Source organism: Aptenodytes patagonicus, chromosome 7 (assembly GCF_965638725.1).
Source record: "Aptenodytes patagonicus chromosome 7, bAptPat1.pri.cur, whole genome shotgun sequence".
NCBI classification, from domain to species: Eukaryota; Metazoa; Chordata; class Aves; order Sphenisciformes; family Spheniscidae; genus Aptenodytes; species Aptenodytes patagonicus.
Genome location: NC_134955.1, coordinates 4772036 through 4787848, shown reverse-complemented (window position 1 = coordinate 4787848; position 15813 = coordinate 4772036). Strand labels below are relative to the sequence as shown.

The window sequence follows — 15813 nt, the reverse complement described above, 5'->3', positions numbered from 1 at the left end:
AGCGCATGGGAACATTTTACGAGGTTGCTGACGGTCAACAAAATGATCTCCCCATTGGTTTCTAGGGTTGAACCAGTTACAGCTGCAGCGTTGAGGGCAGCAGAATTCATGTGTTCAAGTTGACTTTTAATGAAGGTACAAGGTTTAACGCTGGCACAAAGCTAGACATAACTTTTAGTAAGCATTCAAAACCTTCAAATTTACCTTCTTTCAGATCTTTCCTGTGTGGCAGGTTGGCCAATCTTTAACACATCAACATAGACTGCAGTATTTGGGGTGGTTATTTCTTACCTGCATTCTGTTCATCGCCTCCCGAAGCTGGTCAAGCTGATGAGCGGAGCTAAGGGCTTCTAGACGAATATCAGTCAACTTCATCTCCTTGTCTCTTAGCTCATTTCGTAACTGCATGACCGTTTCAGCTTCACTGTCAGTGCATTCAGAAATACTGGAGAAGATTGAAAAATAGACATTGAACGAGACCATTTGTTACTCTTCAGATAGTGCTACTCCATCGTTTATTAGTAAAGGAGGAAAAAACCCTTTTGTTCTGCAGGAAGCAGGCAACAGTTTTGGCTTACTGGATTAGTGATACCACAAATCAGGTAATAAATAGGTCATGGAAACATTAAAGACCAGTGAAATAAATATGTCTGAGGGTTACTTTTCTTTAATCAGCATCTGAAACAGAATTCTGGAAGTCACCTACTATTGGATAGTCTTCATTTTTTTCATGGCAGTTGCCATAAAGGAAAACTTCTAAAGCCAAAATCTAAATAAATTAAGGGGGTGCAGGCAGTAACAGCAGTTGGTTGGAGATTGATGAGTTTACAGACAGATTTAAAGCTCACCAGGTGTGCACAGCTGGGTTCCCCTGAACTGTTCTGGAGGGCTTTAGAACTCTACACCTATTGAAGCGTGATAAATTCCTGCTCGCTTTAAAGCACTCATGCTTAAAAAGTTTTTGGTGGCGTTTTTCTTCCCTCCTCCCACAAAAAAAGATTCTGGGCGAGTAACATTTCAACACATTCATAAGTGTATCTATATAAAGATCAACTACGCAGCTGCATGCTTTGAGGGAGATTTCATTTAAAATGTTTCTCCCTAAATCAGGTTAATGAGAGATGTTTTCCCCACGAAAAAGCCAATAAGCCAAAATACACAAGTTTTACCTGTGCTCTAGCCTTCCCTCAGTTTGCATATTTACTCTTTTCTCCTGTTTAGCCTTTTGGCTTTCACGTCAAGATGAGACGCATGCACATAGCATTTTGACTGACGATAGACGGGATCATCATTTGACAATTTTCTAAATTAGATTTCTAAAGCACAATTTGCTGTAGTCACCAGAAACCCACCAAGTTAGGCTCAAGAGACTGGAGAAGCTCTAAAAAAAATTCACGGGGGATTATCTTGTGCTACTAACAGTTCGTCATTATTACACAGCTGGAAACTATTGCTATTGTTTTCACCTCTTCATGTGAAAGCAAGTGATGGGCAAAACTTTGAGTTTGGGTACTCACTCAAATGCATTTGACCTGAAATCAGGCTGGAAGCTTTGCATGACATCTACAACGTCGTAAGGCCGTCTGGTAATCAAGTTTCACAATACTGCCTCTTACAACTTTCTGTATTTATTTATCCTACTCAAGTGACGAAGCTACTGATAGAATTAACAGAAAATCTGTTTTACAAAGTTTTCCAAGCACATTCTAAAATGTGAGTTTAGGCTCAAAACAGTGTGGTAACGCAATGACTTAACTTTATTTCACAGGTGGCCAAAATGAAGCATCAAGATTGCCTGTGACCTTCCCACGAGCATAAAATGAGTTAAGCAGCAGAGCAGAAGTCCTGACTTTAAAGTCTACATCTCATTCTCATACACACCCAAGCAGAAGGGTATGGTTTGGTCCTATAGATGAGCCTATACAATAGCTTGCTACTACCCAAAGGACACATTTGTTTCTCACTCCTCTTCCCCAGCTTGCTCCCGGCTGTGCTGCTGTCACGCCCCCGTGCTTATGCCAGCTCTAGCACTCATCAGTCTGATCAGACCTCTGAGCTGAGCCAAGCCAGCAACCTGGGGAAAACACTGTTCACGTTTCTGTCAAATTACTTTTCACATAATTTAGCAAGTGCATTGGCTCAGTGGAGTTGTCCAAGAAGTAGCAGAGCCAGCGCAAGGGAAGGACCAGGCACTGGTGGCTGGGGAGGTGCAGAAGAAACGAGGAGCGGATCATCTCCATTCATCAGGCACAAGCCGTTAGATGAGTTCAGCTGTATCGCTAAACCATGCTGTGTGATTTCCAGTAAATCCTTACCTTTATCTGAATTTGTCAACTTAATTGGGAACTCATCATTGCGGATTAGTACAATATGGGCTGTCTTTAGCCAACAGAGAAAACAAAATCCCAGACTTGGCCTGGCCTGTTTCATTAACAGCAAGAGATCCAATTAATTCTGCACTCCAAGGTCACCCTGGTTATAAATACTCTTCATACTCAGTATGTTTTGCTGAGAGAGCACCCCAATGAAATATTAAATTATACTCCAGTAATGATGCAATGATTTTGGCTTCCTGGACACTAATGCAAAGGTACCGGCTTGGGAGTCAGCTTATATATCTTTAATTCCCTGAAGATATAAATTCAACTTTTCTGTCCTCTGCCTGTAACCTCCTTCGACTTCAGAACATTCAAAATAGGCAGTAGTTGAAGGTGTGATCTTTGCCCATTCTTTTGCCAGTATGACAGGGTTAAGGATTTTACCCAAAACGCTTAGCAAAACACAGCCCCCCTCTGGGAGATAATGTAAGCGATGCTTGGGAGTAGGACTGATCAGTGGCAACAGACCAGCCCTGGTCTACCAAGACAATCCTGTCTGGCCCACTGTCTTCTGCTGTGGCCTCATGGTGAAGAGCTGGTTTTAGCATGTAACTGAACAGCTGTCAGACTCTTGCAGTGCTTACACAGATGTGCAGATTCTTAGACAGAGGAACCAAAGGGGACAGGATGGTGTAGGGTACGTTTTGCCTCTGCTTGCTTCTGTAAAGTGGCCTAGAGATGTCCTGTAAAGCTAGCATGGAAAACATTGGATCTCTCCAAAGCTTGCTATTTCTCCTTTCCTCTACCAGTGCAGCAAGGTGCCTGCCACTCCATTTTCTATTATTTTCTACTTAAAAATTAAAAAATCACTTACAGAGAATTGGAATGGGAAGCTCTCAGCAATGGTGTTGAAACGGTGGAGTTATGGTGTGGTAGCTTTGGTGAAGAAGGCAACGAAGAATCAGTCATCTCCTCAATATCTGAATGAGAAGATGCTGACTTGGGAGATTTCTTTTTACCGAAAGCTTGCTTAAAGGAGCTGCGTAACTGCAAAAACAAGACCACAACAGTAGGCACATCATTAAGAACGAAACCAGGCAAAAAAAGCCACAGAGTAAAAACTCTAACATGCAAATACTCCAAATGATACAGCCATACTCACATATACTTTAATACGGGTAAAAAAGAATAAAAAAAGCTTCTTTCCTGTAACTATTTTATGAGATTAATAAGGTCAATAGGACTGGATATCAATGCTTCCTATTTTTAAGGTAACTGTTTTATAGCAAATTCTGTTCAGTGCAACAAGCTTTACAGCGATGTTGTAACAACTTGCAGCTATAACGTAACGTGGCTCAGACAAGGTTAATGATGCTGAAATGGTTAGTGATGTAAATGGATGGTTAGCTTTGTATCTCATAGTGTAAAGTAGGTCTTCCTTACCTCATTGACCTGCCGGAAGAAGCGCAAGCAAAAGGAAGTGGGGGAAGGAAAAAAGACATGTTTTAACAGATAAAGCCAGTGATAAGGGAAGCTTTGGATTTCTAAGACAAACATGACCAATAATCAACAAAGACCAACTGTTACTTTAAAACTGGAACCCTCTATTTTCCAAAACCAGGTGTTTCAAACAACATACGGTCATTTTTTGCATTACTTGAGGGAGACACCAGACCCAAATCTCTTAACTATTTGAATTCTATTTTCTCCTTAGCTCAGACAGAATGCTTTGGCTAACAGCCAAGTTAATATTGTGTTTTTCCTTGCAGGAACAGGCATTTCACGAGATGAAAAGACTGGATCTTTTCTACCTACCTGCAGCTAAAATGACCTTTTTTAATGTGACTGTCAATTTCCAAACAACAGAAAGAATGAATGTACATGTGATTAAACGGATGTTATCCCCAAGTTACAGTTCAACAGTGTTCAAGAAGCATTTGGACAACGCTTTTGGATAGATGGTTTAACTTTCAGGTTGCCCTTTGCGGAGTCAGGGTTTGCACTTGATCCTCATGGGTCCCCTTCCAACTCAGGATACTCTATGAATACCGTTGAACGCTATCGCAAATTACATGTTGTAAACAGGCTGGCTTAATATGAGCTGAAAGTTATTTTTAAACTAGGCAAAGACTCCTACAAGTGAGAAATGTTGAAAATCTGGTGTTTCAGCTCTGAATGGACAGCTGCGTTGTTTCTACATATAACAAAAAGGTCTCGGCTGAGAACTTCCTCAGTATTTGTGGAATAAACAATGTGTGAATCAGACTCAACTTATATATTTTTCTCAGTAACTTAGTGATTTAATTTCCAATCTTTATTTTACAGCAATGATGTACTCATTTTTAATAACAACATAAAAACACTGTCCTGTTTCTTCTACTTCATGAAAACTTTATTTATTTCTCTTTATAATAAGGAGATGTTTCCTTAACCTTCTTTAAAAATAGTCATCAGATGAATGAGAAGTGTAGGCTGATGTAGGATAATATCTACTAGGTTACAATAACAAAGAATAGAGGCTAAAGCAAAAATTTAAAAAGTGTTTATCTTAACTAAGGCTTAATGATTACAAAAGGTTTGTGTCACAAATTAAGAATCGCTAGCTATTTAGAAGTTACAGCAATTTACTTTGTCTATAACTAAGGTATAACCCAGCACAAGAAGGATTTGGAGATGACGTTGTTTCCATTCAACCAATTCTTTAAGGGGCAGAGTGGAAATGCTGCTGTAATGAAGGAGCTGGCAAGATATAAAAATGAAACCACTGAGATAAGAGAGAAATAAAACAAGGACCTGCTCAGGAAGTTTTTTTCTTACAGTTCAGGAGTTTCATAAACATTTCTGAGAGGCTATTGTGCAAATACAAATCAAGCTTTTACCAGCTCAAACCACATTTTGTATCTATACAGATTTGTCTGTACACTCAAAAGATCCAGGGAGATTTAAATTCAGCGGGAAGGAAAGGGTGGATTGCTTTACTGGCTACAATAAAGGATCTAGGGTCTTTAGTCCAAACTACAATCAGACTAGGTCACTAAGGCAGTTATGGTCTAATTGAAAATGGAGTTTAATATAATGTACCTTTCCTCCAGTACAGGGTACCTTGTACACAGTACATGATGAGCAAAGAAGGAAAAATGGGAAATGACAGGTAAGTATTGCAAAATCCTGCAAAATAAATGTCCATCATAATAAATTTTTAAAAATTGGTATTTTTTTTGTTGTAGAACTCCAAGGTAATGTTCAAAACAGAGTTCTTAAAGCATTTAACATGTTCAATTAAAAAAAAGCCCTACGAGCCAAAAAGAAAAAAAAAAGTAAGAATGATCTCTCATTGTAGGTTTGTTTTACTTTAATGACAGACGTCGAGTTTTCCCTAAGGGGTTGGACATCATATTAATTTTAGCCAGAATTGATCTTTGACAGCTATTTCTAATTTAAGACCGGCTTTTTGGCTGTTAAGCTAGAATTCAATCCTAGGCAGAGTCAACACAAGCATATACATCACTTACGACTCAATTAAGCCTTCAAAAGAGAGTTTACACAGGATTTAAACAGTGCATAGTCCTTGTGCTGACCTGCTGCATGAGGGGAGGAAGGAGGAGCTGAGTGGCTAGATTTCACCGTGCGTGTTCTGACAATTTTATATAAACCTCACGCAACCTGTTAAAATACACTTACCCAGTTCTTCCTCTTCTTTTTCTTTGAATCACTCTCTATGTTGCTTCCCACACTGGAGTGACTGGTAGCACTGTTAATACTGGAGACGCTATCCGAAGAGTGCTGCCTTCGGATCCGCAGGTCTGTGGGTTGAGCAGCTCCGGGTCCTGAACGTGAATGGAGGCAGCGTCAAAATTATGTAAGAAGTTTGATATAAGTGTCAATTACTGGGATAAGTAAGAGAAGTGAGGTAAGACAGGACTGCATTCAGACTTTATATTGGAAATTACTGAAAACACCGAAGAAAATAAAGCCAAGTGCCTGACAGCTCTGAAATGGGGATCTCTGCTCTCTGCTGCTTCACATCAGTGTCTAGGTGGGTGAATTACTAAATGCTTGTAGTAAATTCAGTGAACTCACACTGAAGGTGGAAAAGCTTTGTTAAAATGCCTTCTCGTGTCTAACAGGTCCATTTACTTCTGCAGAACTGATGGCACTATTTACACAGGTACTCATTTCAAATCCCCATGATACCAAAACAAGTAACTAGAGCACAGTCATGAAACAAAACTAATCTCTGATGGTTACATCAGATATTACCAAGAGGTCTAAAGTCCCATGAGCACCGCACAGTTGCTAGATGTAGTGCTTGCTTCTCACCTTTGCAGTTGAGCTCAGGTGTGTTTATGACTCCATTGATGGCAGCCTGGGCAGCAGCATTTTGCTTCTTCAGTAGTTCAATAGTCTTCCTTAACTCGTTCAGTTCCGAGTCCTTGAATAAGAAAAAAAAAAAAGGTGATACGTTGGAAAACGCAGATGGTATCTACCTGCTCCGAAGAAGCCACACTTCAATCTGAGCACTGGTAGTTGATAGAGAATTTATGGAATGTATATGTACAAGGAGATGAAAATGAGGTTTGGTATACCTGGGGAAGCACACCCTCAATAGGCTGCAAAATAGCTTGGTTATTAAGATACAAAAAAAGGTACATGCTCTGTAATACAGAAATAATGCATATTCAAGTATACTGTCCAAAAACCCAATGTTGCCTGTCTTGCAAGGATTTTTCTTGGTGTTTCTCTTGAACGTGCGCATGTGTGGATGCATTGGGAAGAAATGTATTACAAAAACATGCAATACTGAAGACTTGTGTCCAAAGCAACAATTTATACCTGATCAGTTGTCACAACATCCCAGTAAGGAAAGGGAGTATTGTAGACAATTTTTATTACATTTTACTCCATCACCACAATTGAGGAAACTAAGGAAACGCTGCATGTGATTTTTTTCTTCCCCACAACTACAGGAGCATGAGCGGCAATGCTGGAAACAGAAGTTAAGACTTCCCCAAATACTTTTCAAGCTTGCCTTTTGTTCTGCTGTCATTGTCAGGCTCTGCAGTCTGATCGTCATGTTCCCCAGGCTCTGCTCAAATGCTGCCACCAGGTGAGCCTGAAAGTTAAACCATATAGAAGTAGTTTGTTCTCTCCCCCCAAAACAAGAATATTTCTGCAGGTATTTAAATGGACCACCTCCTGCGTTGCATTGTTTGTTGCGTAAATGATACGGAGAAAATAACACTGATTAGAAAAGGTCAAATGAGCAGAGCATACATTGTGAAAACGTCTGCTAACAAATCACCAGGAACAATTTAATCGTGGAAAATTAGAAATGCCGAAGGTAACAGCCCAGTTTCAGAATTTTAGAAAATGGCAACCCTTTCACGTACAACTACTACCAGCAGCGCACTGTGAAATGATGCGGGTTTAGGCTATAAACCATGCCCTGCTCGGCAGCAGCTGCTACCGAACGCTTCAGAAAACACAGACGTAGGAGCAATGCTGTGACCTGGCACAGCAGTAGGAGATTTCCTGAAGGCGGCTCCTCAGTCAGCTGCTACATCCACTTCTTTGATACCTTGATTTCGATAGCCAGGACAGTTACCTCAGACATACTCTAACACAACAGCAAAGCTGGGGTTTTTTCCAGTTTGGAATTCTCATTTATTCTGTAAAATGTGCGATCCTACATCCAGAATACATCTGAGAACAAAACCACCTTCTGGGTCCCTAGGAGTTAAGGTCCTTTGAAGAGCCACATCTCAAACTAATCTAGTTCATATACTTTTCTCAGTTGTTTAAAGCTGCTTAGCTTTTGTGATAAATGGAAAACACCGTTTGCCACTTTGTTGAAACAAAAAGACACATTAGATTAAATTTTTTTTTTTAAACATCTCACAAATTAAGTTAACTGAGGCTTTTAAGGGACGCTTTAGGGAATACACCTTGTCACCTGAAAGTATTCCTGATACCGAAAAGGCACGGAAGGATGTCCTTGGTTATCTAGCCACGTCCCCAAGCTATTGGAAGCAATGACACGTAAAGACCTCCCATCACAAAATGTAGAGAGATTCTAAACATCTGCTGTTCATTTTTGAAATCAGACTTGATCTTTGACTTTTTATGTGGGCCATTATTAACACGTAAAAGGTTACTTAGTGATAGTTTTCGGGTACCCTCAAGTAGTTAAGTAGTTAATTCTTGCCATAGAGCTTTTCACAAAAAGTTTAAATCTTCTTCCAGAGAGTACCAACAAACCCAAAATGTCCCTTCTAAGTTTTAGGAGGATACCCTAAAAAGTAAAATAAAATAGAAAACAGTAAATAAAATATAAAGCAAGTTTTTAGGTAGAGGAAGGCCAGGCAGAAACTTCCCTCCAACTAGATCACTATTTTCCTTGTGGATATTTAAGGCAAAAAGACACTGGAAGTCACAGAGGTGGAGATTCTCACTGTGCTACCCGACGGGAGAACTCTGAAAGCCAAGTCAGTCAGCTCAGTCCAGAGATGCCTTCTCCGCAGAGAGGGGTAAGGATGGAGGCAGGACTACTGCAGCATTGTAGCCAGTCTGCCAGATGCTTTATCAGCTGATATACCTGCATCTAACTCAAAGACTTCTCCAACATTTGAGTGCACCTGGCTTGCAGCTAAGGTCCACGTGCTAAATATCATCCAAAACTCCCCGGTGCTTGGCCAATTACCCTTTGTTCTTTTCCCATGAAGCACTGAGAACCCAATGTCAATTATATTAAGGACATCAGCTAAGAACTGAAAATGACTGAGAAGTAAAAGGAAGGAAAAGTAGACTGAGAAGATGGAAAGAAGCTCGGTAAAAGGGTACTAAGTTTCTAGTGCCATGATACGGCATTGTTTTATAGATATGCAGGTATATCTATCTGTCTATTTATAGATATACATGTATATCTATATATATCCATATGCAGTTGCATATGCAATTGAACACAGGCATAGTTCAATATGTATTTGTCTCATTAGCCATAATCATCTACGCTAACCATAGCAAATAGTATTTCTCTATGAAAAATAATTCTATACACACAACGACAAGTAAAATTGTGCAAAATCTTTCCAAGCGGAAAAGGACATTCTCTTACCTAAATATATACAGAATAGCAAAACCTTTCACAGAGCTATTCCAGACTTACTCGTCATCAGCACACGGCTGACTTATCCTAAATAACTGTTCTCACACTCGCAATGAAAACAAACATGAGCAGTACATTAACACGGGGATGAGCATCTCTCATTCCCATCCGCCCCGGTGAAAATAAGCAGAGCCGAGACTGTGAGAAAATAGCAAAAAGTAATTTAAACCCTCACACTACACGTTTGAAAATCTAAATATTTATTTTAAAAACACAGACTGCAAAGTTTCTGTTGGGGAGGATGAACAGGGAAAACCAAAACTGATATTCAGGAATCCTCAGCAATACTTTGCAAAAGCAAAAAATAAATGGGCAAGCGGGACCGCATGGATTAACAATGGGATACAAACCCTTAATTCTTTGACCTGAACCTTAAGAAAAAATTGATCTTTCAAAACCAGATCAGGCACCTTTAAATTATTCCTCCCTGCAAACTGTTCAGTGAGCTATGGAAAATTGTTGTCTTCACTTCCCAGTTGGAGCAAAACCTTTTCAAAATTCTTGCCCCTGATGGCCTGAGAAGCATCAAAAGCTGCAGTGTGTATACAGGAAAATTCAGGAAAAAATTAATAAATTAAACAAACAGATTAATTCAAATTGCCTAAGTTAGAAGCATTTTTTTAAAAAAAATCTTGTGTAAAGGACATGTCCATAAAGCAGTGTCTTTAACAAAGAGCATTTATTAGTCTTAACTTTTTTGGGAACAGACCTGGCCTTTTACATGGAAAAAGAGTATGTTCTCTGAAAAGAGGTGGCTAGAGAGTGAAATATATTACTAAGACAGTTATAGCAACATATTCTGCAGCAGACTGTAGCTCATTTACGGACAAGTAAGGGGCAGGTCAAAGTCTAAAAAGTTTAAATAGCATGAATAAAAACCCCCCAAATTTTAGCAAAGTGAATGAAGCAAAAATGGTGTATTATCAAAATAACTGATGCTAGCTTTTTTTGGGGAAAAAACTCCCCAAAACAACGACGACAAAAAACCGAATGACCCCCAAACAAACGAAAATGCACGGCAGCAGCGTATGTTAAAAACTGTTCTCCGCAAAGATAGTGGTAGTAACCGCACACAAATTCTTGGGCAAATTAACGGCAGCAGGGGCAGGCACACGGTAGCCTGTGCTACTCACTCCTCTTGGAGACAGGCTACTAACTCCCGTGTTGAGTAACAGCCTGCTGAATCCGAACACCGTATGAAGAAGAATGCAACAAAACTAAGGCAGAGCTAGATGAGTTGCATAGCTGACAAATTCTTCGTTTGAAGGACACGAGCTGGGTTATTTAACAACATGATAAAAAAAAAATGTACACAAGAGAATCTGGTTCTTGCTTTCTCACATGTAAAAGAAGCTTCTGGATGAAAACCAACTCATGTATCCAGTCCTCTCTGTATTTGGAAGGCAAACGTAAGACTTAATTTTTGGAAGATTTTTTAAATTTTTTCTTTTCCTCTTGGGAAAGTGACTGAGTGGTTACAGGCAGTCAAAGCCCTTTTATTTGACTTCTCTATTAACTGTGTTCTTGGTTTTCCTTTTCCATTTTGCAAGCTGGACAAAGTGCCTGCAGTGAACACTGCAGTAGATTTCCCCTTGAATCCTTCTTGTGATAGGCATTACTGCTCAGATGAAAGCTGTCCTTTACTGTGTCAAGTTTTGTATTCCACCTATTCAGAGAGCTGATGGACAGGAATGTCCTCTTCAGTAGCATGTGTTCCGATGTTTATTCATTCCCACAAACCAGGATGTCAGTATGATCCCATCTGATGACTATTCATCTGGAGCTTATTTACTCTAGAATTGCTTATTTTTCTAGCAAGCTTCTGTTTTGCAGATTTCTGCTATCTGTGACTACAGCACAGAACACACAAATAAACTTGCTCAGGGTCATACATAGTGTTGCCTCAACACCTCCTGGCTTCCGAATCTTTTTTTTCCAAGTGTTTTGTATTACTTACTCACCAAATTCCTCAGCGGAAACAAGCAGAAGTATTGCCCACACTGGTAAAAATCAGGTATGTCCACTCTGTAACTGTAAATTAGTTCTCAGAGCCCCTTATGCCACTGTTACATATCATGCCATTAGCCCACATCTTTATGCAACAGCAAAGTATAATGCATTTCAATCCACGTTTCCACCAATTTTTATTCCTACCGATTATAACCTTCATCTGTATCTCATCCCACCCAAATGACAAAACACGACACTACTTATAAAAAAAGACACCGTCCTCAATGATTTTCTCAAGATCTGAAGATGGTTTACATACCTATAAAGCCAAATGAACATTGTAATTCAGTATTTAAAGAAAGGCATAAGACAATTCAATAGGACAGAGGATGTTATTTTTGTAAAGGTCCCACAAGCATGTAGTTATTTTTTTAAACACAGAGGTAATGTGAACCGAGTGTTAGACACATGAAATCTTTTGGTCACTTAGAAAAACCGGGGTGGTAGTTGGTGCGCTAATTGCATTCCCTGTTAGTGTTTGTTCTCCGAGTTGTACTCACATTGGCAGTCAACTGAGTTGTCAGAGCTGACACTTTTTCTTGGGATGCATCCAACTCTCTTCGTAGCTTGCGAATCTGTATATTTTAAGAGAGCACTTTACTGCACCATAATACGGAGAAATAAAATAGCAAGACACAAAATGCGAAGTGTCTTGACAGAACATTTATGCCTGTCAAACACGATGTGCTCTTACCTCTGACTGGCACTTCTCTTCAGGCTATAAAATAAAAACAGAGGAAAACACGTGAGGATATTACAACATAACCAGCCTGACAAATTTATCAAATTTTTCACTTTTTTTTTGCGCTTCAAAAACTCTAATGTGAATTCCTTATTTTGGATTCCCACATCCATATTCAACCTAAGACAATCTCCTAATTTATTTACTCTTCAGGAAAAAGAAAACAGGCTGCTCATACAGTACTTCTTCCTGCAGGAAGGAATTTGGGCTCCACTTCCCAGCCTGCCGACCCGCGCACCTCTGAGTCTGAACCGTGGAAGGGTGAAGTCCTGGCTCTGTGCATAAGGGACTGCGTGAGGCTCTGAGGAGCCAGGACTGTCACAGGACATGGCTGATCCTAGGCAATTCTCTTCCTCCCATGCTCAGCTCTCCTTGGGATGGAGATCACGTTTTTGCATTCCAAAGTGATGTGGGGGAAAAAAAAAAATAAATTACTCCCACTTGGGTGCTGCCTAGGCACTGTGGTGATGAAAAACTGAGGACACACAACTAGTTTTCTGAGGATGCAAAGTGGATGTACTGACCACCCGTTGTGGTCTGCATGACAAAATCGTGGCTACTACGGCTTGTTTCTAACCAAAGTTATCAGCTAAAGAGAAGTATATGGTAGGAGGTTACAGGCTCCACTGTCCTTATGTAAACACGTCCACTACCAGCCACCGTGAAAATTATACCCATCAAACCACACTATTAAGAGCCACTCGTGCCTGGGCAGCAAGCACAGAAACCAGAAGCTTAGACAGCAGCTGCTGGGTACTCTCCTTGTGGCTCTCATGGTTATAAACAACAGTCCAGAGGAAAAGGTCTGTTTTCCATCCTACCAAGACATTATCTGTTTTGGCTTCATATGGACCTTGCTCGAGGCAAGGTCAATAATGAAAGGCGGTATTTTCAACTTATTATCAAGTCTTAAGGCCATGTTACACATGTAACTTCCTAACAGTGAAACATGTATGTGAAATAACGCTAAATAAGACTATGCTGGCTTGACAGACTTCACAGACAGTTATACATGATCTTCTAAGAGCAAGTTCTTCCACGTACTCTTGTATCACATAGGCTTGTTTCAGCTGTGCATGTGTGGTAAGTGTGCAGATGCATCACACTTGCGTAAGAATTTGAAATTGAAGATCCTGTTCAATTAACACGTATTTCAGAAGTAACTGTTATCCACTGTTTTTTTAAAAGGGTTGTGCTTTAAGAAACCCCCAAAACCGTGATCATAGCGAGCCAGGAATACATGAGCCACCTTTAATCTGGCTAGCTTGGATATTAACAGCAGTGAAGCCACTGGGAATTAACCATCAGGGCCAAATACTTCTGTACGGTCTTGTGAGGGCTGGAACCTGCTGTGCCCCTGGGTCGCTGCAGTTAACACTCCAACTAGCTAGAGAAAAGCTAGGTAAGACAGGGTCTGTGTGTTGCAGCCTCACCTCCCCGTTACAGCACAGGTATAGTCTTAACTGACAAAGTCTTCCATAGTATATGTTTAAATGGAAAATCCTTCGTGAGACTATTAGAAGAAAATAAGCAAATGTAACACGCATTTGAAAAAAACCCTGTATTTTCAAACTCCAGTAAGCCTTATTTTAGGATCAGATAACCTAAATGAGTAGATACTTTTGGAGAAAATATTACTGGCATAGTGAACAAATGGCTTCTTTAGAATTATTAAAATCTGTGCATTAAAAAACTTACTCAAACATCTTTAGTAACAAATCATTAATACAAGGCTGGAATGACTTTATTCAGCAAATTTTGGGGTGCTTTAGGCAATGAAGTTAAAATCTCCCCAGAGCTACTGAGGTCCTTTGTAGCAAAACTTATTTAGCATAGTTGTAAAATACTGACTCAAAAAATAAATTGCTGCTTTTAGGCCATTAACGTCTGTGTTTAATGAGGATACTGCTAAATACCCACAGACATCCTTATGAACGTAAACATTTCTTTCATAGCTAGCATCCAGAACACAATCAAATGAAAAGTGCTTTTTTTGGGCAAAAATAATTAGCACAATAAGACCAGTCAATTCAATAATTTTGATTAGTAAACCCAAATTGTTCATGTCGTTATACTCACCGTCGAATAAATAGATGACGTACTGGACACCAAAGACAGAGAAGAACCATGCACTAAAGGAAAGAAAATAAACACAATGAATATAAACACAGTAACCACACAGTGGAATCATCATAGACCATCCACTGCCAACAACCAGCCTACTGAAGAAATACTTTCACAAATTTCATCATCCATCATAAACTTAATTATATTATTGCACCAACCATGTACAGTTTGAAGAATGCGTGGCCAGGTAATAACAATCCGTAAACTTTGATTTGGTAAAGCTGTTTTAACAATTTAATAATACTTGTTTTTTGGGAAAATGAGGTGTGGTCAAGAAGATTAAAAATAAAAGTTTCGATGAAGATTTATTCAGAAATAAGTATTTCTCTGGACAGCTTATCTTAAGACTCTTGCAAAAGGGCTTACTTGAGATAAAAAAACCAACAAACTAACTGAAATGCAGAAGAGATTACAAAAGTAAATCTAAGCACTTCCTTTTCAGTTTTAGATGAGATTGAGGGGGCGGGTTGTTTTCTTTAGGCAGCAGACCAAGATGGAGATGTCCTGAGAAGACCACGATACCCAGCGAGCGCCAGTGTGTAACCAGATGTGCCAGGAGAAGATGTGGAGCACCCAGGGCAGACACCGTTGTCTAATTCTGGGGCTCAGAACTGCCCTCTGAATGCAGCTGTATCCTCCTTCTGCTGCGTACAAGGGAGCTGTATCACGGGCAGCGATGAGCTGAACGTTCCCTAACCCTGCAGGGTTTTTTGGTCTTTCTTTAAAGCAATGCCATTTCTTTAACAAGGCAAAGTTCGTTCTCTCATAGAAAAATTACCAGAGTGAAAACATGGCCACAAAACCTTTTCTGGAAAAGAATCCGTTTCAAGCAGTTTTTGCATTTAAATAATACATTCAGTAAAAGATATACATTGATTCTCAAGGTTGTTACCGTCACCCCGGTGTTAGGATTTACATATAACATCATTTTATTTTTGATTATACTATTAAAAAAACCTACCTGAAGCTATTCTTTCTGCTACTGAAACACGCAAAATTACCTTTCCTTTATTTTTATTTTTAGAAACAAAATACATTTAATTGAAACTTTCATTCAAACTTCAGGTAACTTCATACAAATCATATGAAGTCGTGTTGAATCACTTTTTCTTTCATCTAAATCCTCCAGCCAAAAAAACAGTTTAGAAAAGCTGCCACTTTGCTCTAATTACCTACTGCAGTTCTCCTACATTCATAATAAATGGGCTCTGCTTTCCCACTGACATTATATCCTAAGGCAAGGCTGGAAAGAGAAGTAAACAAAGTCTAAGTCAGCTTCTGGAGGAATTTAAGACAATTTAAAAAACCCACAAGAAAGTAAAAAAACCTCACACCCATTTGCTTTTTCTGGTTAATCATATTTTCAATTAAAATGATCTTTATAGTTAGATGTTAAGGACTGTACTGCATTAAGAACATAAAAATAACTAGTGTGAATCAGACCCAGGGTC

At 39.5% G+C, this 15813-nt stretch overlaps 1 protein-coding gene across 8 annotated transcripts in view; it reads right to left on the bottom strand.

Annotated features, from left to right (window-relative positions):
- Positions 1-15813, bottom strand: part of NAV2 (neuron navigator 2) — a 241580-nt gene that overhangs the window by 18656 nt on the left and 207111 nt on the right. For all 8 annotated transcript variants that reach the window (XM_076343813.1, XM_076343814.1, XM_076343816.1 and 5 more), the window contains 8 exons: positions 14315-14367; positions 12188-12211; positions 11994-12068; positions 7348-7431; positions 6639-6750; positions 6000-6145; positions 3193-3365; positions 292-445 (listed from right to left, as the gene is read on the bottom strand). In XM_076343813.1, the coding sequence (XP_076199928.1) occupies positions 292-445; positions 3193-3365; positions 6000-6145; positions 6639-6750; positions 7348-7431; positions 11994-12068; positions 12188-12211; positions 14315-14367 (821 nt within the window). The remainder of the gene's footprint in view (positions 1-291; positions 446-3192; positions 3366-5999; positions 6146-6638; positions 6751-7347; positions 7432-11993; positions 12069-12187; positions 12212-14314; positions 14368-15813) is intronic.